At 39.9% G+C, this 22,122-nt stretch overlaps 1 protein-coding gene across 11 annotated transcripts in view; it reads right to left on the reverse strand.

Moving 5' to 3' along the window:
• SVIL (supervillin) overlaps positions 1–22,122 on the reverse strand; it is a 239,753-nt gene that overhangs the window by 41,005 nt on the left and 176,626 nt on the right. For 7 of the 11 annotated variants that reach the window (XM_081141603.1, XM_081141601.1, XM_081141602.1 and 4 more), the window contains 9 exons: positions 21,856–21,917; positions 21,445–21,584; positions 19,700–19,795; positions 17,715–17,958; positions 16,688–17,258; positions 15,153–15,378; positions 7,954–8,083; positions 4,304–4,351; positions 3,695–3,772 (listed from right to left, as the gene is read on the reverse strand). In XM_081141603.1, coding sequence (XP_080997729.1) covers positions 3,695–3,772; positions 4,304–4,351; positions 7,954–8,083; positions 15,153–15,378; positions 16,688–17,258; positions 17,715–17,958; positions 19,700–19,795; positions 21,445–21,584; positions 21,856–21,917 — 1,595 coding nt within the window. The remainder of the gene's footprint in view (positions 1–3,694; positions 3,773–4,303; positions 4,352–7,953; positions 8,084–15,152; positions 15,379–16,687; positions 17,259–17,714; positions 17,959–19,699; positions 19,796–21,444; positions 21,585–21,855; positions 21,918–22,122) is intronic. The other 4 variants (XM_081141599.1, XM_081141607.1, XM_081141598.1 and 1 more) reach the window with 2 other exon arrangements.

Below are 22,122 nucleotides of genomic sequence, written 5' to 3' on the forward strand. Positions count from 1 at the left end.
TATTTCTCAAGTTTTCAAAAATGCTATCACCATTTAAAATTCTGTGCACTGTTAAATAAATTAGCTTTGCCCAAGTGATTTCATCAGGGCATGTAGCCTCAAGTGGCCTGAACAAAACATGAAAAAGATATCAACACTGTGCAGACCTCAAAGTAACCATAATCTGGTCTTGTAGTCAGCCACCAGCTCCTAAAACAAGAAGAGGGGAATTAAGGAAAATCTTTTTCTTGCTGTTAATTCTCACCCGAGAATATTTTTTTCAACTGATTTTCTAGAGAGAGTGGAAGGGGGGAGGGAGGAGGTGAGAGAGAAACATCGATGTGAGAAAAGACACATTGATTGGTTGCCGCCTCAATGTGCCCAGACCGGGACCAGAGATTGAACCTGCAATCCAGGTACATGCCCTTGACCAGGAATTGAAACCCACAACCCTTTGGTGCCTGGGCCGGCGCTCTAACCACTGAGCAATGCTGGCCAGGGCAGAAAATCTTATTCTGGTCCAGCCCTGAGGCATATGAGGAAGAAGAAACTGTGTGCTGAAGCTTGACAGAGACAAACCACCCATTAGATGCCGCATATGTTTTGTTAAAGTGTTCTGTTTTCTCCTCTGAGCCTTTGCGTCATATTGAATTTTGACACCAGGATTGCTGAAGAAAGGAGTCTCCTGACCTCTGGAACACTGACAAGCTAGTGCCACATAACGGGTATATAAAATATTTATCTGGGAAGACTGTCAAGAAGTAAAAATATAGAAGTTTTAAGACATTTTAATTTTCAAGTGATAAAACATAGGTTGCCTCTGGTAAATATATTTTTTTAAACTTAAAAATATATTGAGAAATATTCCACGTTCATGGATAGGAAGATGTAATATTGTTAAGATGTCAGTTTTTTCCAACTTGATCTAGAGATATGATACAATTCCAATCAAATTCCCAGCAAGTTGTTTTGTACATATGGATTGATGAACTGATTCTAAAGTTTACATGGAGAAGCAAAAGACCCAACACAGCAATGAAGGAGAACAAAGTCAGAGGACTGACACTACCTGGCTTAAGGACTTACTATAAAAATACAGTAATAATCAAAACAGCGTGGGTGAAAAAGCAGACAAATAGATACATGGAAGAGAATACAAAGGCCAGAAAGAGACCCACACAAATATACTCAACTAATATTTGACAAAGGAGCAAAAGCAATACAGTGGAGAAAAAGATTGTCTTTTCAACAAATGGAAAAACTGGTCATCTACAATGAAGAAAATAATCTAGATACAGATATTACACCTTTCAAAAATTAACTCAAAATGTATCCTAAACCTAAATGTAAAACACAAAACTACAAAATTTGAAGAAAATAACATAGAAAGTCTAAATGACCTTGAGTTCAGTGATGACTTTTCATATACAACACTGTAGTCGTGATGAATGAAACGATTAATCGATAAGCTGAACTTCTGCTCTGTAAAAAACACTTCAAGAGAATGAGAAGACAAGCCACAGACTGGGGGAAAATACTTGCAAAAGACACATCTGATAAAGGACGTCATCCAAATGATGGCAAATAAGCACATGAAAAGATGCTCCACATCATATGCCATCAGGGAAATGCAATTTAAAATGATGTGATACTGCTACACACCTAATAGAACAGCAGAATTCCAAAACACTGATACCACCAAATGCTGATGAAGATGTGGAGCAACAGAAACTCTCATTCATTGCTGGTGGGACTATAAATAGCCACTTTGAAAGACAGTTTGGCAGTTTCTTACAAAATTAAACATCCTCCTACCATATGATCCAGTAATCGGCTCATTAATACCCAAAGGAGTTGAAAAACTTATAGCTACATACAAAAAAACCTGTATATGGATATTTGTTGAAGCTTTTTTCATAACTGCAGAAACAAGAAAGCCCTTTGATAGGTAAATGGATGAGAAAATTGTGTTACATCCAGACAAGGGCTATTATTCAGCACTAAAAAGAAATGAGCTATCAAGTAATGAAAAGACATGGGGGAACCTTAAGTGCATATTACTGAGTAAAAAAAGCTAATCTGAAAAGGCTGCATACTGTATGATTCCAACTATGCAACATTCAGAAAAAAGCAAAACTACGAAGACAGTAAAAAGATCAGTAACTGTCAAGGATTGGGAGTTCGGGGAGACAGGGATGAACAGGCAGACCACAGAGGATTTTTAGGGCCCTGAAACTATTCTTTATATTATAATGATAGCTACAAGTCATTACACATTTCTCCAAGCCCATAGAATGTACAACACCAAGAATGAACCCAAATGTAAACTATGGACTTTGGGTGATAATGATGTCAATGTAGGTTCATCAATTGTAACAAATGTACTGATGGGGATGCTGATAGTGGGAAAGGCTATGTGTGTGGTGGGTACATGGGGAACTCTCTGTACTTTTCACTCAATTTTGCTGTGAGCCTAAAATTTCTTTAAAAAACAGTCTATTAAAAAAGTATATATGTATGTAATATATGTGTTTTATATTTAAGGAGTTCAATAATACATCTTTTAATTTAAAGTTGACTTATTTAGAAAAAACAACTCATGTGCCCCCTTAGTGATGGAACAGAAAGTTTGCTCCAGTTTTAGCCTCTTTTTTGGGTGGAACTGACTGGCTATGTAAAGCGGGGCTCACAGACCAGCATGTCTAACTCCAGAGGAAAGGAACCAAGGAGAGTGAGGGGAAAAGTCCACCTCTGGGAGTAGAAATGGGGAATTTCCCTGTGTGAAGATGCAGACAGGAGGACCCCCAGACACTTCTCTCTGGCAGCACTCTACAGATTTCATATTTGAATTCCTGCACTTTACACTCAAACATCTGTTTTGTCACCACCAGTCCTAAGGGGACAATATAGTCATGAAATTTTTAGTAGAGGCCACCTTAAAAGCAAATAAAGTCCCAGTCCTGCTGAGGAGACAAAGGCCCCAAAAGCAGAGTGACAGACTGGGCCAGGTCCCATAGACAAAGGGAGAGGAGAATGTGGGGTTCATGGCAAAGTAGATGCAGCCTCTCTTCATAGCTCTTCTGACACCAGGGACACTCCAAGGTGAATAAGAAACAATCATGGAAGTGAAGGGGTAGGGGGAGGGAGACTCCTGCAATAGTGTCAACATTAAAATTTTTTTAAATTAAAAACATCATGGGATATTTTTAGCTTTAAAAATCCCACATTATGCACCAATGGAAACCTTCAGCCCAGGCCAGGTCTCCCCTTGGGGTGGGGTTCAGATGGGGTATGGAGGGTAGGGGGCAGGAGGCTTTGCTTTCTCATTTCAATAGAGCCATTACCACCAGCGCAAGCCACACTGGCCCCTCCCTCCCTGTCCCTTCCACACCCCACACTGCCTCCACCATATCCTTGTTCATCAAGCTAAGCAAGATGGCATCATTGCTGAGCTGGAGCAAGGAACTCTCTGCAGCATTTCTTAAACCAGTTTCATGATTATGAAGTGAATTAATATCATCAGGTCTACCTGAAAGTCTGAGCCAAGGATGTGATGACTCTAAATACATGAACTGATCACACACACACACACACACACACACGCACGCACACACACACACACAAATGCAGTGAAGGAGTTACTTCCCTAAATGAAACAAGCTTCTTACTGCTCAGAAATTGCAATGAGGCTTAATATGTATAGGCTTTTCCTCACCTGATTAATAGGTACAAAAGACAGGTGTTTATGGGCAGCAGGTATAGCAGGAGAATAAGTAGAAGCATATACAGGTTCCTATAGAGCAAAGGGAGAGGATTAGAGGTGAGAAGAGATTTATCAGAGCGGGATGGGGGGGGGAGAGACAAAAACAATGATTTCTCTAACAGAATGTTAATTTCTCATTGCAATTTCAGTTATCTTTTCAAAAGAGTCCTTCCCATTTGTTCTTTTTTTTTTTTTTACAATGTTTAAATAAATCCACACAAGCACAGTAAGTATACCCTAGTCAGCTCTGTGTAGTAATTAAATGAATTAAAGGCAAGATTACTATAATTTATAGAAGATACTCAGTTACAGAAAGAGAACCATGAGTTTCATTGACAATTTTAACATTTACCACAAAATATCCTCTTTAAAGTTTTTTCATTACATGATTAAAAAAATTAAGGACATAAGATACCTCCCCACTCAAGATAAAGGTGACATCTTGCCTCCGGCTAAGAAACCAAACAGGGTGGGCACAAAGGGAACCGTGCCTATGAAAATTACAGCTGGAGGGCGTAACTGGCTGTGTTCTAGAGACACCTGTGTTAGAGTCAGGCTTACCCAAAGCAGATTAGAAATGGTACTATCATCTGTAAATCCTCCTTCTTCCTACAGGTTAAAACAAACAGGTAACATTGCAGTGTCGGGAGAGCTGGGTCAAGAGTTAAGGTGTGGCAGTCATAGTCCAGGACTTTGTGCCTGGGTTCAGTCAGAGGCATGCATGTGCTCACACAGGCAGGCGGCACAGACTTCAGGTGAGCTCACCCCATCAGCAATGCTAAACTTTAATGTGGGCCTCTTTTTTCCTCCTCTCCTTGCCCTTTAAATTGACTTCACTCTTAAATTGTGATTTGGAATTTCAGTGACAGCAGGGAATGAAAACATGCATGTAGCAGATTTACCTTCCCTGAATTTTCAGACTTGTTCCGGGGACATCATAGGTCTTAGCTTGATTCACTGACCTGATCTTACTGAAGGACAGCAAATATCAACTCCTAATTTGTGACCCAGAAGACACAAGACTGTTTGTAATGGCAAACTCTATACAGGGTTTTTATTTCCTAGAAAAGTATGATATCCCCAGTGATTACCTTAACAAAGGGGCATGGGATTCACTATCTGTGCCTTAATGTCCAATATACCAACACGGGGTTGGAATTTCAAATAATTTGGTGAAAATAAGTAACTGCGATGTAGTTGTACAAAGAGACTTCTACCAAATCACTTCTTTAAAATGTCACTTTGTTTCATTGCATTCACTCCTTTGATAGAATGAGTTACTCTGCTGGAAACTTCCATAGGTCGTGCTCGAGTGCACACATTCCACATGCCATGGACCAGGCCGGATCGACAAACCAAATGGCTTTACAGTCTTTAGAACTAATTATATGTGATACAAAAGGAAAAACATTTAAATCAGGTTAGCACTGCCCTAGACTAAGCCAAGAACAGGAGAAAGAAAGGTGCCAAGGGAGAGAGATAAGGAGGAGAGAGAAGGAACTGGAACTCTTAGTCATAGGAAACAACAGAGTCAGCTCAGTAAATGATTAGTGTTCCAGTTTATCAATCCTGATTTTGGGGAACAGATTTGGAAAGCAAGGAACTGCTGTTAAGTTATATATTCTCTGAGAAATTACTGATCTTCTAGTAAGAAAAGGAAAATTTAGTTCCCCAAATCTATCCATGGGCCAAAAGAATATTTTCTTACCCTATAGGCCCCCAAATGAGATGCTGGTTACTGCACCACAGATTTGTTTTGTTTTGGAACAAACACATTGACAGAAACAAAACAGTTATAGATTTTTAAGGCAATGTTTACATTTTTGATGTGGTTACTAGACAACATAAAATTACTATTTTTGTTGGACAGCAAGGATTTTCACAGGGGCAGTGGAAATGATTTACAGAGTCCCGTCTCTACTTCCTGCTTCCTCTGTGTTCCCACCGGCCACTCATGGGAGTAGGCTTACTGCACACAAAAGCTTGAGGGGACAAACTGTAAAATGTGCAGTAACCATGACTATGTGCTGTTTGATGAATTCAGAAATTGTGCAGGAAGCGATGACCTGGCTGTAAAACGAGCCCCTTTCCACCTTGGTGGAAAAGACAAAGGTCCTGGTGTTCGCTCCCCTGAGCAGCTTTCCACCAGTAAGGCTAGATCTAGCCCATGCAGCGAGGTCCCACCTGCATGCACCACATGTCGTTACTGTCCTTGCTCTCCAGGGCAGCATTCAGACACCCAGTAAGCAGTGGTGTTTCTCAAGCACTCTTCAGCTGTTTGAGGACTGTCTTAAGACAGATCAGGTTTAAGGCACCTCACATCTGAACACAGGGAAGGTGTGACAGGAATATACTGCTAGCCCTTGGGGAGAAATCAAGCCAAGGGCTTATCAGAGGCCATGTGAAACCCACTTGACCTCTACAGAACTTGAGATATCCCAGTGTCTGCTATGCAAGCCTAAAATAGATTGGCTTATTTTAACTTCAAAGAGCTGATTGTCTTAGGCCAAAGTGAACTAGGTCACTGAGGAGAAGTGGAGGAAGGAGCTCACTATTGCTGCAGAATGTGCAGCTTTCATTAGCCCAGAGCATTTCACACTCAAGCCCAGTCACGCTCAGAGCCCCAGTGCTTCAGTTGACTGCGCTTTCCACACACCCCCTCCCCGCCCGGGCAACTGTAGTCACCTTCTCCCATCTTTTGACTTCTAAAACCCTTAGCCAAGTGTTCAGGTAGTTCAGATCACATCCTCTGCTCATAATCTCTGGTTTTCAGAGCCTCAAAGACCCGTCTTCTAAGCAGGTAGATAACTTATCTCATTCCACTATTTGTGAAGAATCTATCCAGCTTTGTGTTTTGTAGCTTTATTTGAATTTTCACCTGGCCATATGGGACTGCCATCTTCTAAGGCTTCTTTGCATCTTCCAAAATGACCAACAAGATATAAGTGTTAAGTTATTATATAAAGTTATATATATAAAGTTATATATATAAAGTTATTTTTGAACCAGCGATTTAAAGACTTTTTAAAATAAAGCTTGTGGGCAATAGGACCTAGTTGAAGGACCTAATTTTCTTCACTTCAGGATCTCTTTCTTAAAATCCAAACTTCAAAACTATGCAATCCAAAAATCACGTGATTATATTTGAGAAATTTACTAATGACTGAGAATTAAATGTTTTCAGTCATTATCATTAATATCAAGTGTGTTTCAAAAGAGATAATTCAGACTGCTGTTCCAATTTAACCTATAAAGACATAGAAATACTACATAAAATAATGTCAGAACTCCTGCCTCACAATTCTATGTGCACACTTTTTGTGTAAGTTTCTTACTACATAAAGGTCACATTGATAAGTTCTTTCTTTTACAGATGCTTAAGTTGTTTTAGAACTAGAAGATGATCATCTGGTAGAAAGTTTTTTTCTTTTCTGTTTGAAGACTTGATGCTAGAAGTTGGCCTGTGGATGTGTCTGTCCCAGGTGTTCCCCTTGCCTCCAGCTAGCAGGTGCATTTGCAATCACCAGGTTAAGCAGCAGGAAAGTCACCATTTGTTTTGCAAGTGTGCACTAACTGGCCAAAAGCTGGTCATAATTACATTAGTAATTTAACAACTCATCAATACTTTTATATATGAAATCCTTGCTGGTAATGATAACAATGTGTTACTTAATTTTATTTAAGCTTGTAACATATTTTCCTGTATATTCTGAAAAAAAAGCCAACTGCTCAATGTGAAATATGCTTACAATTATTAAATAAGGTCTCACTGACCACAAAAATTATGTCCTTATTTTGTATACTCAGGTTTTAAATCTCAGTATAGGACATTTAAGTCCACACTTTATAGACAACGTATAAAGTGTTAGTGGCCTATTAAAGTTTTTCATTATAAAGACTTTAATAACATTGCAAAGTCAGACTTCATTTAAGAAGGTTTTAAACCAAAGTAAAAGTACACACTTTAGAATCTAGGAACTTGTTTGCTGATATATCATGCAGGTGGTGCTGTTACCAGTTCCATGACATCTCAAGACGTTACCTTTCGATCATCTGAAGCTGCTGTGAGACAGACTTTAAGTGTGAACTCAAAGAGCAAAGAAGTGCTAGCACCTCTCAGAGCAGTGATTAGTGAAGTCATGCATGCCTGTTTGATACACTTCTGAGTGTGACGTCAGTTAGAGCACTTTCTCTAACATGGAAAACTTTACCTTCTTCTTGAGTGACTGTTCCACTTCTTGTGTGTGCAGGCTGCTCATAACAGTTGCTTTGCTGTACTCCTGCTTTCTGGTAAGTCTATTTTTCCAATCTTCCTCCCCACTCTTCTTCAGCAGCGCTAATCTAAGGGGAAAACATATCAACTGAAGAGTTCAGCACCAAACTCTTACTTGTAAATAAAGCCATAATGTAGGTAAGTTACAAGTCTTTGGCCACTAAATGACCACAGTTACCTAATTTTAATCTTTCTGAATTTCATTTATTCTAAGTATGTCTAGAAAAATAATATAAGAGCTACCTTTCTAAGATGGCCCCAAAGATTTTAAAATTGATTGAAATGCAGAGCTGAAATCTGACTTGCCAGATAAAAACTGCATCATCATTCCACTAATAGCTGTGGTCTTTCCTAGTCCTTGGGCTGAGCAGGATCTCCAGAGAAAAGTGACTGCTAGTGACCCCTTCTGGCCGCTTGATAAAACAACATTTAATGACTAATGCTAGATAGTAACTTACTTGCAGAAAATACAGCAGAAATAGGTTTAAAAACTTAAAGCTATAAAACACTGATAATCTCTTAATATCATATCTTTAAATTACAGGGGAAAGATGATGTTTAAGACTGTTTCTCTTCCTGAATTCTAAGCCGTGTTTTTTTCCTCCAAATAAACTTGGTCTTTCCAATCTATCTTCTTAATACAGAAACTTCTCTACAAACCCACTTTAAAAATTACTTGAACTTTTCTCAGGGGAAAGGTATACACAAAAAAAGAATCTAATTAATTGAGATTTTTACCTAACCTACTTTAGTTCAACTATAGCATGACTTGATATAAAGCTGCTTGGATGTTATAACCTGTGAAAGGTTATTTTCATGAACATGAGGCTGTTTCAGCTAACTCTGCTATAATGAATGAAGAATACTTAAGCATTTAAGTTGAACAAACATGGGAAAGATAAAAGGCAAAAAAGTGGTCATCATTAAGCTCATCTGAGCTGATATTCAAACACCTTAAAAATTGAGGGAAAAATGATTAGACTCCATTGACCTCTCTGCCCAGGCTGCTGGGCTGTGCCTTTCAAACATCTTAACACATGTCCACAAATAGCACACCAGGTCTAGTCTGGCCATTAACTCTGGTTAAGTAGTCCCTTCTCCTTTCCTTATTGGTCATTTTGGGAACTGGACTGGATGGTCTCAAGGGACCCTTCAATTGAGTTTACTGATTCCATTAAATATTTGAATTGGGGATGGGATGAAATATATGATACTCCATGATAAAACTTTTGTTAAACAAACAAAATTTTGCCGTACTTAAGAATCCATTTGCATTTACAAATTCATACAGAATCACACCTTATACTTGTCCATTTGTTCAGTCAAATAATGGAAAGTAGGCCATGAAGAAAAGAATCCCCTAAAGAGGGCGGGAGCTTCAGATCCTGGACAATCCTTTCCCCAATCTCTTCCTTTCCCTTCCTTTGTCTTCCTTTTTGCTACATGACAGTAGATAAGACCTCAAATGACCATTCTATAAAACTGATATAATGCCACCTTAACTATCTGTGATATTGTGATTTATAACAAGAAATACATATTTTGTCTTTGTACCTGTTTCTGGCATAGAACTCCTCAAACTCCTGGAATTTCCTAAGTGATGAGAGCCATGAAGTATCTTTTATTATTAATGACGTGACTTTTGGGAAGCACCTAAGGATGGGGGCTGGTGCCAGGAAAACCAACCATGTGATTAGAAGGTTGAAACTTTCAGCTCTACCCCCTGACTTCTCAAGAGGGGAGAGAGGCTGAAGACTGATTAAATCATTGGTTATTTGCAACTGAACTTATGTAATGAAGCCTTCATTAGAACCCAAAAGGCCAGGGTTCAGAGAGCTCTTGAGTTGGTGGAACATGGAGATTTGAGGAGAATGGTGTGCTTGGAGAGGATGGGGAAGCTCTATGCCCCTTCCCACATACCTTGCCCTACACATCTCTTCCATCTGGCTGTTCCTGAGTTATGTGCTTTTATAATAAACCAGTGATCTAGTAAGCGAATGTTTCTCTGAGTTCTATGAGCTGCTCTAGCAAATTAATCAAACCCAAGGAGGGGGTCATGGGAACCTCTGATTTATAGCCAGTAAGTAAAAAGTACAAGTAACAACCTGGACTTGCAACTGGCATCTGAAGTAGGGGTGGGAGGTGGTCTTGTAGGACTGAGTTTTAACCTGTGGGATCTGATGCTAACTCCAGGTAGATAGTGTCAAAATCGAGTTGAATTGTAGGATACCCAGTTGGTGTCAGAATTGCTTGGCTATGGGGGGAAATACACATACATTGGAAATTGAAGCCAGAATCTTACTAAGAGAGCCTCCATTTGGCTCAATAATCGATTAAGCCTTAAATTCTATAATCAATGATGTTTGACCATCATTTGGTGGCTGATTTGAGGGTTAAAAAAACGGACTTACAAAAACAAATTGTGGACTCTTTAATCACTTTATAGTCTACCTTACACTCTGCTGATCTGCACAGCAACCTCTAAGAAACTAAATATTGTTATACCCAATCTGACAGATGAGGAACAAGGCATGCAGGCCCAGGATTTAGTTGACAGGAGCCACGCTGTTTGTCAGTGGGACAGGGAGATGTGGCTCCAACCCAGGCATGTGCTGTCTCTAGCCAGGCTTGCTTCGCAACATTAGTGCATGAGCTGACTAGACATATGTTTGCCCTAAGGTTTCAGGAGCAACATAGTACTCTGGCTTTCTTATAATGTTCTCCCCACCCCCTCATCCTGGGTTGGCCTTCAAGGATTCCTCCATTCCAAGAACCTGAAATTTTGCTTTAGGATGTGCTGGCAGGACCATCATCAGGGACTTCCAAAGACTACAGAGTAACCAAAATAATATGGAAGAAACTGTGGTTCAATTGAGCCCACATGGTACTTGGACCCAGCCCTAGCCTATGGAGTGCAAATGATGGGTAACTTAAAAATAACATACAGTGAAACTTTAATGTATTAGCCCTGTCTTTTTAGATTTTCTACTTGTTGTTCCATAAGACCTTTCCAAATGTGTTCTTGCCTCCTGCAGTCTCACGACCCTCCTGACTCACCACAGACCACCATGTACTGGAGAGCTGGAGAGCGCTGAGGAGCTAAACGTCTGGTCTTACACGTGACATAAATTACAGCCTATGCAATTCAAACAACTGTCAGCACTTTTACCATCTGCCAAGCCCAAGTGCTATTTGCAGGGCTGTGATGTTGAGAGCCTGGGTATCTGCTTAGTCTGAGGCTAAGAACCCAGTGAGTGGCACTGCACTAGCCTATTAACCCCAAGGCTTGGCTGGGGCCACCAGGACATGTGCTTGCCACAGCCCACACTTTTTCAACCGAGAATACTGGCCTGAGTGGCTGTTTCAGGGGCACTGACCTGACAGCCCTGCCTGATTAGAACAAGTTCTGCAGGCTCACAGAAGTCAGGGCTGGGTCAAATATGGGAGAGGCAAACCATGTGCCCTTAATCTTCAACATGTTTTCTTCCCTCTTTAAAAATGTCCTTGCATTTCAGAGAATCACTGGACCCGCATAGATTTCAAACAGGGCTGAATGGCACTGGTTAGTATTTACAATGGCCTTGGCTAATCTGCAGGCTGGAGGAGTGTAACATGCCTTTTAAATGAGGACAAACCAGAGATCAGAAAAGGAGGATCAAAGGGGAATGACACCTCCAACCTTAATTCTTACATAAATCTGGGGCCCTCTAGTGGCTGAAATCTCCCAGCTACAAGACAGGAACCTGAAGTCTATTGGGGAAGCATTGAGTACAGCCTGTGCTGGGTAGAGGGCAGAAGGGTGGGTGGAGGGGCATGCAGGGAACACATGGGGACCCCAGCTGGTCCTGTAAGTCAGGATTCTGCAGGCTGGCAAGAGGCATGGGGTGAGTTCTTCAACTAAGTCCTCACATCCCACCAGTTTCCCAAAGTGAAGGGATGGCTCCTTTGCCTTTTTTAGTAATCTTCTCCCCAAATATAAAAACTCAGATTCAGTTGTTTCAGTAATTGCGGAAATATAATTCTAAAAGCCAAGTGTACTTTTAAAGAGGTATCAACTGTTTTTATCCGTAAATAACATAAAAATGATGTGATTTGCAATGCTTTTCAAAGAAGTTCCCAAACAGGGACAATTTAAACTCCAATCATTTGGACAGTTATGAAACAGTGATTTTATTAATCCAGTGAAAAAAGCAGATTGTATTTAAGATCGAACTTGTCAGGGTTCTAAATTGACATTCTATATGTCAGAAAAGAAAAAAAAAAATTATCTATGTTTCTTCTTGAGCATCAATCATATTCTAAAAGAAGATTGGACTGAGGTAGAAGAGTTGGAGTCCAGGCCTGCTGTCAGTTCTGGTCACACGTGACCCTCATGGACACTGGAACTAAACTGCTCCCTTGGCGAAATGAGGCCGCCAGAGGAAGTCAGAATAAGATTTAAAAGTTCTACTTTATATGCCACCTCAAATAAATACAGTGGTACCTCAGTTTTTGAAAGTCTCCATTGACGAACATTTCAGTTTACGAACGCCGTAAACCTGGAATTACACTTCGGTTTTCGAACATGCCTCGAAGTGGAATATGCCACGTGGCTTCCGCTGAGTGCAAGATCCTGAGGCCCACCTGTCGGCTGTTGATCCCTCGGCTTTCAAATGTTTCAGAACTCAAACAGTCTTCCGGAACAGAATACATTTGAAAACCAAGGTACCACTGTACATGAATGGCATTCTTATTTTAAATAGGCCAAGCTTCATTAGCTCATTTTAACAGAAGGGAGGGATTATAAATCCAATTTAGGAAAAATCGATGGATTGTAAAGTACAAATAAAAGTACCATCAAGATCAGGGGAAGAAGATCACTGGCAACATATTTTGTACTAGCATAATTTATTATAAACATGGCTGCTATATAAAGTGCCCCTCATCCTTTTTCAAACATACAGGCACACCTCGTTTTTTGTGTGCTTTGCTTTATTGAGCTTCACAGATGTTGCATTTTTTTTACAAATTGAAGGCAAGACCCTCCACCAGTGAAAAAATTATGACTCGCTTTATTGTGATACTTGCTTTACTGCAGTGGTCTGGAACCAAACCCACAATAAATCTGAAGGGCGCCTGTATATTTTTAACAATGAAACTGAATAGCTGAAAATTTAACAAGCAATCCTTACTATGATGGTTCAGAAAAGTTTGGGGTCACTCTTGGAGACTAAGAGAGGTTCTGTCTCCCACTTGCCAGAAGGTGCATGTTGCACTCACAGCCGACTTTGAACACTTGCCAGCAGTTCCCAGAAACCTTGGAGCCATCCTTCAATTCCTCAATCGTCCACAAAGCCTACATTAAGAAGCTGTACCTTTATAGCATCTCACATTTTCTAAAATGAGAATTTCACAGTAGGATTAAAACTGCTTTCAGAAAGATACAGATACACTGAAATTTATAAAAACAGCAAAGAAATCAATAATTGTTGCACCACAGATAGACACAAAACTTCATCAAAAGTCCTAAGTCCAACAGATAGGTTATGTTCCCAAAGACGGGGACATCCCCTTAAGAGCCTTTGAGAGGAGGAGAATCTTAGTATTTTCCACTAGAATTTTACCACAGAAATATTTTCTGATCTATAGAATATCAGAACTGTGTATCAGTGATATTTATTATTAATGCCCTTAAATGAAATCTCTTCCTTCTCACCTAAGCAGTCATCAATAGTTTTATCTCTGGGACCCAACATTTTTGAGCCTGGTTTCACAGAGGAGGATTCAGGCTGGAACAGGCCAAATAGTTTCCCATATTGAGGACATCAGTCCTCTCACTTAGTTTATCTCTTCAGCCCTTCACCAGTGCCTTCTCAGACTAGTAGATCTAATTTATCGTGAATTTTAAATAATAAAGGAGAAAGTAAATACGATTTAACAACCTTAACAATTCATTAGTTGAAAATGGTTCCATCTAGTTAATATTTTAAGAACACTATTCAAAAGCTCCGAGGGAAAAACAGAGTGAAGAATTTTCATTGTGATTTGATATTTCTATTGTCTTAGGTAATTGAAATGTAGCTAGAAAAATAGGAGTGGCCAGAGTCTGACAGAGCAAGAAAACTTCTAAGTGGTGGTAGGTGCTAAGGAAGAGTCCAAGTAGGCAGAACCATAAGGAACTGATGGTAGAAACAGGTCTGCTCATAACACCGGGAAACTGACGAGACCTTTCTTCCTACAGTGTTCCTATCACTGTTACACGTTAATTCAAGGGTGGCTGAAGGTTAACAAGGAACATACAACCTGAAATATTTAGTTCCCATTCTTTGTATCTGTCCAGTTTAAATATATCCTCTCAATCCTCCATCATTCTTTTGAATTAAATGACACTATGGTATTGATACTCAAATGTAATCTTTCATAGTTTTTACCTGATACAAAATTTCTAAATGCAGTTCAGAAAAGTAATCTAATTTATTTTTATAAAATAAACAAAATTTAGATTTTAGTCCCAAAGATTTTTATTCTAAATGGCCCTGGCTGGTGTGGATGAGTTGATCGAGCATCATCCTGTATACCAAAATGTGATGGGTTCGATCCCCAGTCAGGGCATGTACGGGAGGCAACCGATCGATATTTCGCTCACATTGATGTTTCTCTCTCTATCTCTTCCTCTCTTTTCAGTATATATATTGAATACAATATATATATTCTAAATGAATTTATCTTCACTCCCTCTACATATTGCAGATAAACAAACAGCCACAAATACTGAGTATATTTCATTTGATGCCATGTGGATGATATAAAAGGTAAAGGGCCAAGCACTCTGTTTCCATCAGTGGATAGTCAAAAAATTTAACATTAAAAAGAAAACAAAACTGCAAAAAAATAAAGCAAGCAAATGTCTGTTTCTGTGGCTTCCTCATATGAGCCTGGAACTGGCCTTCATCCAGACTTACCCAAGCAGGCAGGGAGTAGCTAGAGTTTGCTCTCAAATACCTCGACTTCCCCAAAGAATTCTAGTATAACAGCATATCTCATTTATGTAGCTGGATTTGCGATTTCATCTTTTTGCCCATTACTCAGATCTTTCCTTAAAAACAAGTTGTAATTCCTCCCTAATAGAATTACTTTGCAATTGTTAAATCTGATTACCTTTCTTTAATTGACATAGTTTTGCTGGGTGAATCAAGGCTGCCCTCCACTGTTGGCGTTTTGCTCTCTCCAGCAGCAAACATCGCACATGGATTCTTATAGTGCTTCTCCTGTGGTAGCTCTGTGGGCTCCTGCTGCTTCCAAGACACTGGGGCTGCAGCCTGAGCAACAGTGTTCGCAGCAACTGTGCCCATCTGCTCAGAAGTGGGCTCCCCGAACTCAGCCGCTGAAAGGAAAGGAGCGACGTCAGCACTTACTTCTCCAGGCAAACATTCTTCCAGCTATTTAACCCGCAACAGTCCTGCATTTGGAGTCCAATCTGTGGGCACAGGGCCGGTTAACCAATCCACTGGGATTTATGCAAATCTGTGGCACGCAATACTCTGTGAGAAAACCAAACTTCCCAGTGGGCTACTCCACACAGCAAATACTTTGGTGACAATTGGTCTCTTCCTGTGTGCAAGACACAGGAAGTTAGCTTTAACTGTACACTATAAAATGTTTCTACTCCTCCAAAGAGTACTTTTAAATGTGTCACACTCACAAGCCAAAACCACTATTATAACTTACACACTATCATTTTATATGTAATATAAATGTAAAAAGAGAAAGGAAGTCCCATGCAATAGAGCTTGCTAGTCTGCATAAGAAGGATGAAGGAGGAGAGCCTAGAAATCCACCTGGGTTCAAGTCCTGCTTCCCTGGGCTTACTCAGCCCTGGACATTTGGGGTCATCAACTCATAAAAGTAGCCAACAGAGCTAGCAATTGACAAGGCTGTTATGTGCTTTAATGTGACCAAAGTAATCAAACTTCCTTATCAAGATGTGTGAAAGAGCTTCACGTATTTTTATTGCTGAAAAATTGATAATCCATTGTATAAGTCAAATTCAAGAAGAAGAGAAGTCTGGGAGAGTAGGATTCACAGTAAAATTTTAATCAATGTGCCTGGCCAGCGTGGCTAAGTGGTTGAGCATCAACCTAAGATGCAGGAGATGGTGGTTCAATTCCCGGTCAGGGCACATGCCCGGGTTGCAGGCTCGATCCCCAGTGGCGGGCGTGCAGGAGGCAGCCGATCAATGACTCTCTCATCACTGATGTTTCTCTCTCTCTCTCTCCCTGTCCTTTCCTCTCTCTGAAATCAATAAAGATATAAATAAAGATATATATATATTTTAAATATATCTTTATTGATTTCAGAGAGAGGAAGGGAGAGAGAGCTGGAGATAGAAATATCAATAATGAGAGTCACTGATTGGCTGCCTCCTGCACACCCTCTGCTGGGGATCGAGCCTGCAACCCAGGCATGTGCCCTGACTGGAAATCGAACCACGATCGCCTGGATCCTAGGTCGACGCTCAACTGCTAGCCACGCCTGGCTGGGCTAAAGATATATTTTTTTAAAAAAATTTAATTAATGCTAGTTAAAAACTGCCTTCATAATTTAATTAGAAACAATCACAAACACATGCAAATAATCCAGCAGAAACTAAAACCCAGTTGGTTTCTCCAACTTTAGGAGCAATAGCAACTTACTTCTCAGTGAAAACTTCCTCTTTGTGACGTTCTCCATGTCCACCTTCTCTTCAAAGGGCTGCCTATCCTTCAAGTCTGGGATCTCTTGTGCGGTGCTTTTGGCAGTGGAAAAGTCCTCATCGCCAAGGTGGGCGATGGGAGCATTAGCTAGCTCCAGGCTTCCCTTTCTCGGAACATCATACTTAGGTTCTTTATGGCTGTCTCCTTTCCAGACTCGGTTGAGGATGGGGTAGGATGGCTCTGCTTCCTCAAAGGACCCGTACTTTTTAACACCACCATCTCTACCTGTCAAGACTCTCTTGCTTTCTGTCTCTCCAAACTCTCTCAACATACCTTTGCTCCCACTGCCCTCTACTGAAGGCTGGCAGGATTGGGGCTTCAGAGTGCTTCTAACTGGAGAGTCTAAATTTTCTATTGAAGAAGGAAACTTATAGTCAGTGGCACTTGTGTTGTCATCCACGGATGGCTTTGTCCGAAGGTCCCCTGCATACATCGGAGTGACTGTAGATGCCATGGTGGACACAGATGTGTTAACAGTGGGTGAGAAAGGAATGAGCTTTCCACTTTGCACCTGGGAGGACACAGTGAAAAAGGAAAGAGCTGATTTAAAAATAATGTCTATATAAATTCCAGTGTATGGATTGACCTAGAGTGAAATAGTACATTTGGTGCAGTTTTATTGCTTTCTGTCTCTCCACACTCTCTTGTGGGATACCAATACTAGACACAGTTATACAGTGCATCTCATTAATCAAATCATCTGGGTTCAAAACAGACTGAGAGTCCTATTTTTCTCTCCAAAACAGACACACTTCAGATGATTTCAGCAAGCAAATTATGAAAACAAGAAAAGAGAAATATTCTTGGCATGGTGACTTTCTTAGGAATGAAGTCATTACCCAGTCATCCACAGGCAACACAGGGCACAGGTAGACCACCTTCATTATATCAGTAACCTGAGAGAGCCCAGTGCTCCTATAGCTTAAGAACATACAGAAAAACTGGAATTCAATGACAGTGTACCCACCTGTTCCACCTCTCCAAGTGTGACTGGCTGAGTTTGATAGCGAGCATTAATTCTCCTCTGTCTCGTGTCTATTCTGTTTCGGGTAGAAATAGCTTTTGAAACTGGCTGGGACAATTTGTTAAACAAGGCCAACTTCTCTGCCAAGCTTAGAGTGGAGGAATCAGGTTCACCTTGTTCAGCAGAATCTTTGCCCTCATTTGCCTGGTCTCTGGCTAAAGCCTTTTGGTGAGCAGATGCCTGTAATCTGAAAGGGAGAAAAAGTCAGCAACACAGATAAAAACAAACACAAGCCCACTGCTAATTTTGTATGTTAACTTTCTTCCAAGTGTCAGTTTTGAAAGGGGCTTTATTTTTGCCTACATACATTTAAGACAGGTGCAGGCAGTTGTTTAGCTATTAAAGGAGACAGTATAAAGCAGAGTAGCCTGGGGACACTAGCTTTGTCAATTTCACAAAGAGGAGATTTTTAGCTCTGAATTATCTGTAGAAATTGAATTTCCTATTTAAGAAAAGGAGGTCAGCTTGGACATGCCTTATTTTAGAGAGAAAAGTTGTATTATTAGTATCAATAATAAATAAAGCTAAAGGGAGTCTTAAGGCATCACCTATGGCATATTTAGACATTATCTTAATATGTGGTTCAGAAGGTGGTCTTTTCATTTTAAATAATTAGCAAATAGGATAATCATGTTGTCAACAACATTATCCACAACACAAGGTTTTGATTTTTACTTGCTAAACACAAATGGTTTAATTTTAAGAGTCTCTCACTCCTTCACTTTAGCACTTTCTCTCATAGGTTTCTACCAGCTTTTTTAAAGGGGCTTAAATCACTGGCTGATAGGGCTCTCATGTTCTATTTTATGCACTTCTATACTGGCTGAAATTTTACAGTAAACGTGTATTTTTATAATTAAACATTAAAGATTAAAAACACAAAAGCTCTCCAGGAAAAACAACAACAACAACAACAAAACTCTGTAATTCCCAGTAACTTGAAAAGCGAAGGAAATTTCAGACAATGGTAAGTCTCTCTGGCTTCCAGGCAGAGAAAGCTTCAGGTTGCATGGCCACAGTGAATCCCCAAAGGTTTAAGACAAGCTCCCTTCTGCACTGGCAAATCCAATTCTCAAGTCCAGTAAATGGTATACAGTATTTTGACTTGACTCCAATTAATCACCACTTCACATGCTGTCCCAGACAAAAGAGCAGTGTCAGTGTTCCGGGATCTAATGGTATCTTTCCTGAACTGGGAGGGCAACCTCAACCTCCTTCCCCAGTGAGGTCTCAGCTTCTGGATTGTGCCAGCTTTATTTCCACACTGTCATTTTACTTCTTTTAGTCTTATTTTTAGCTTTGTGTTTTGGCCCATAATAGTAAAATAGAGGGACTATTTACATGCCTTAAGGACACAATTTTAAAACATGGTAAGGAAACATCTTTCAGACACTATAAATTCTTAATATCTTAATCCCCAAATATAATGGCATTATCTATACACTAGAAACAGGTAGGATTGTTTTTAACACCTATTTGTGTCTACACAGGTTTAAAAAAAAACTAGGTATTATCAGAATTTCAACATTCACATTAACTCCTGTTTTTCTATTAATCTTTATTAAGTGCTAGTGTTTTAGATTGAAGAATGACATTTCTTAGAGGTGGCTATGCTTATGAAGAACAGAAACAAAGCAAATGGGTGGCTGAGTTAGTGTGATCCTAGTTCCAACATATCGTGGAAGCAGGTAGATGAGATGTTTTCTCATGCAGACCTACATGAAGCTACCAGTGGAAGCAGGTAGATGAGATGTTTTCTCATGCAGACCTACATGAAGCTACCAGTGTCTTGCACTATGACAAAACATTCCTGGAACTCATTGCACTGACTTGTTGTCAAACAAATGAAAGCCATTCAAGATTTTCAGACTCCTCTGTGGTCTAGCACCTTTGCCCTCAGGCCGCATGCTGCTATTGCTGTCCAGTACCTGGCAGGTTGCACAGTGCTCTTAGCTACAGTGGGACTAGGAAGTCTTGTCATTACAGGGTGGGTGGCCACAGAGCACGAAGCAGGGAGAGGTTCACTTTAAAGCAATTGCCAAAGAAGGAACATTCATAAGGAGAGAGAAGAAAAGAAGCATTAAGGAAAGCAAAGTGTTCCATTCAGAAACATGAAATCAAATATTTTAACAAAATTATTTGCTCATTACTTTGGGAAAATCACAAAAGAACTTGAAAAGCAGTAACAAACTTAGGAAATAACAGACAGAGGCTACTCAAAGTAAATGGAATAAGAATAGGCTATCTCTAGAAGAAATATCCTGGTCTAAAAAAGTAATTTAAAAGAAAGCTAATGAAAACCACCAGGATATCAGCAGATAATGACCATTTTTGGAATGTTTTTCTCAATCTATTTTTTTTTTAAAGAATCAGTGTCCTCATATAATCTATAGGCATGTCAAAGTAGACTCAGCGAGCCTTACAAAGTGATAGTTTTTGCTTATATTTACTGTTTTGCTCCCATGGGTTTGGTGTTTTACAACAGACACTCAAATATTAAAAAATTAAAATTTAAGTAAAAAAAACCCCCAAAAACCTGATTTAAGCATTCCTAATGGGTGCAGGAAGTATTTATCCACAAATATACCAAAATGTTGAGGAGTAGATGAGGAAGGAAGTGAAGGCAGCTGATCAAACAGTAGGTTCACAGTAGTGGGCTGTGACATTGAGGCTTCTTGGGATGTTAATCCACGTAAGATGCACTCCACTTTTTTCAAAAAGTGTGTGTGTGTGTGTCCAGGGGAAGCACAAAAACAATTTTCCAAAAACTAATAAAAGTTGCCCTGGCTGGTATGGCTCAGTGGTTAGAGAGTCAGCCTGCACACCGAAGTGCCTTGGGTTCAATTCCCAGTCAAGGGCATGTACCTAGGTTACAGGTTCTCTCTGTCCCAATTGGGGGTGCATGTGGGAGGTAACCAATCGATATGTCTCTTTCACATCAATGTTTCTCTCTCTCTCTCTCTCTCCCTTCCTCCCTCCCTTTCACTCTCTAAAAAATCAATGGGAAAAATATCCTCCAATGAGGATTAACAACAACAAAAAAAACTAATAAAAGTTTTCACTTGATGGAAGTGATTATCCCTGAATGAATGAATTACTCTGGGAAATCCATTCTGAATATATTATAACATACTGCTCAAAAATTACTTCCTTTTGTTTAAAAAGTTATCAAACTTCCAATTAATTTTTCAAAATTTTGATTATTTAAAAACAAAAAGAATTCTTCACTTTTTGAGATACATACTAAAATACTTATAGGATAAATGATATCTGGGGTTTGCTTGAAAATAATGCAAGAGGAAAGGGGAAGTGGGTGGGGATACGAGGTACAGCAGGAGTTGATGACTGTTGAAACTGGGTAATGAGTACATAGGATTCATTATAATAATCCATCGACTTTCATTTTGTAAATTTTCCATTGTAAAATAGATAAAACATGCAGACAGAAAAACTAAACAAAATTCCTTTTCATGTTTTTCTAGTAGATACAATAGATCACACATCCCATTACAAGGTTCAGAGAGACTCCGGTAAGAAAAATCCCTAAACCCCAACTTCACTACGGCTTCTAACTAAACCATCTCCCAATAACCTCTTTTTATTAAAAAGTCTTTAAATCTCTTTTTTAAAAGAAGGCATTACAGCCAAGGCCGAGGGCAGACGGGAGACTCACGTGGCTGCGATGACCACCTCCTCAGTCGTCACGGGCTGGGTGTGGGATCTGTCCTGTAGACGTCGCAGCCTTTGCTCTACGGCTGCATTTCTTGAACATCGTTTTGGAACATTTTTCTCATCAAATGACTTTTCCATTTCCTGAGATCAGAAACATTATGGAATCCTCATGAATTCAAGGACAGGAAATTGGGGCAGCAAAATAGCTCTACTCCGGGAAACACCGCAAGAGGTTCAAATCATGATAGGAGGTGAACACTTGCTCTGTGTCAGCAGGTGGTCACACCAGCCAAGGATCTGAAGAGAACCACAGGTGGGCTAGACCAACGTGGGCCACAGAAGGCCCAGGTGCGGGATGCAGTGGACCCTCAGAGGGTGACAGCTTCTGCTCAAACACTTCAGCACATCTTACCCTGAAAAGCAGCCTCTTGGCAGCAACACTCAGCTTGGCTCGTTCATCTACCTTTTCTTCATCTGTAAAAAGCCACAAAATAAACACTAGACATCATTAAAAAATATATGTAAAGATTCTAAAGGTTTCTCAAGGCTGACCTGGAAATCCTTTGAATATAAGAATAGATGTACTAAAAATTACAGTTGGCAATATTTCCCCCTTGCAGTGAGCCTATTCTCCTGCTCAGTGTAAAGGTACTCATTTCCATTGCAATTAACCAAAAAA

Source organism: Miniopterus schreibersii, assembly GCF_964146895.1.
Source record: "Miniopterus schreibersii genome assembly, chromosome: 1".
NCBI classification, from domain to species: domain Eukaryota; kingdom Metazoa; phylum Chordata; class Mammalia; order Chiroptera; family Miniopteridae; genus Miniopterus; species Miniopterus schreibersii.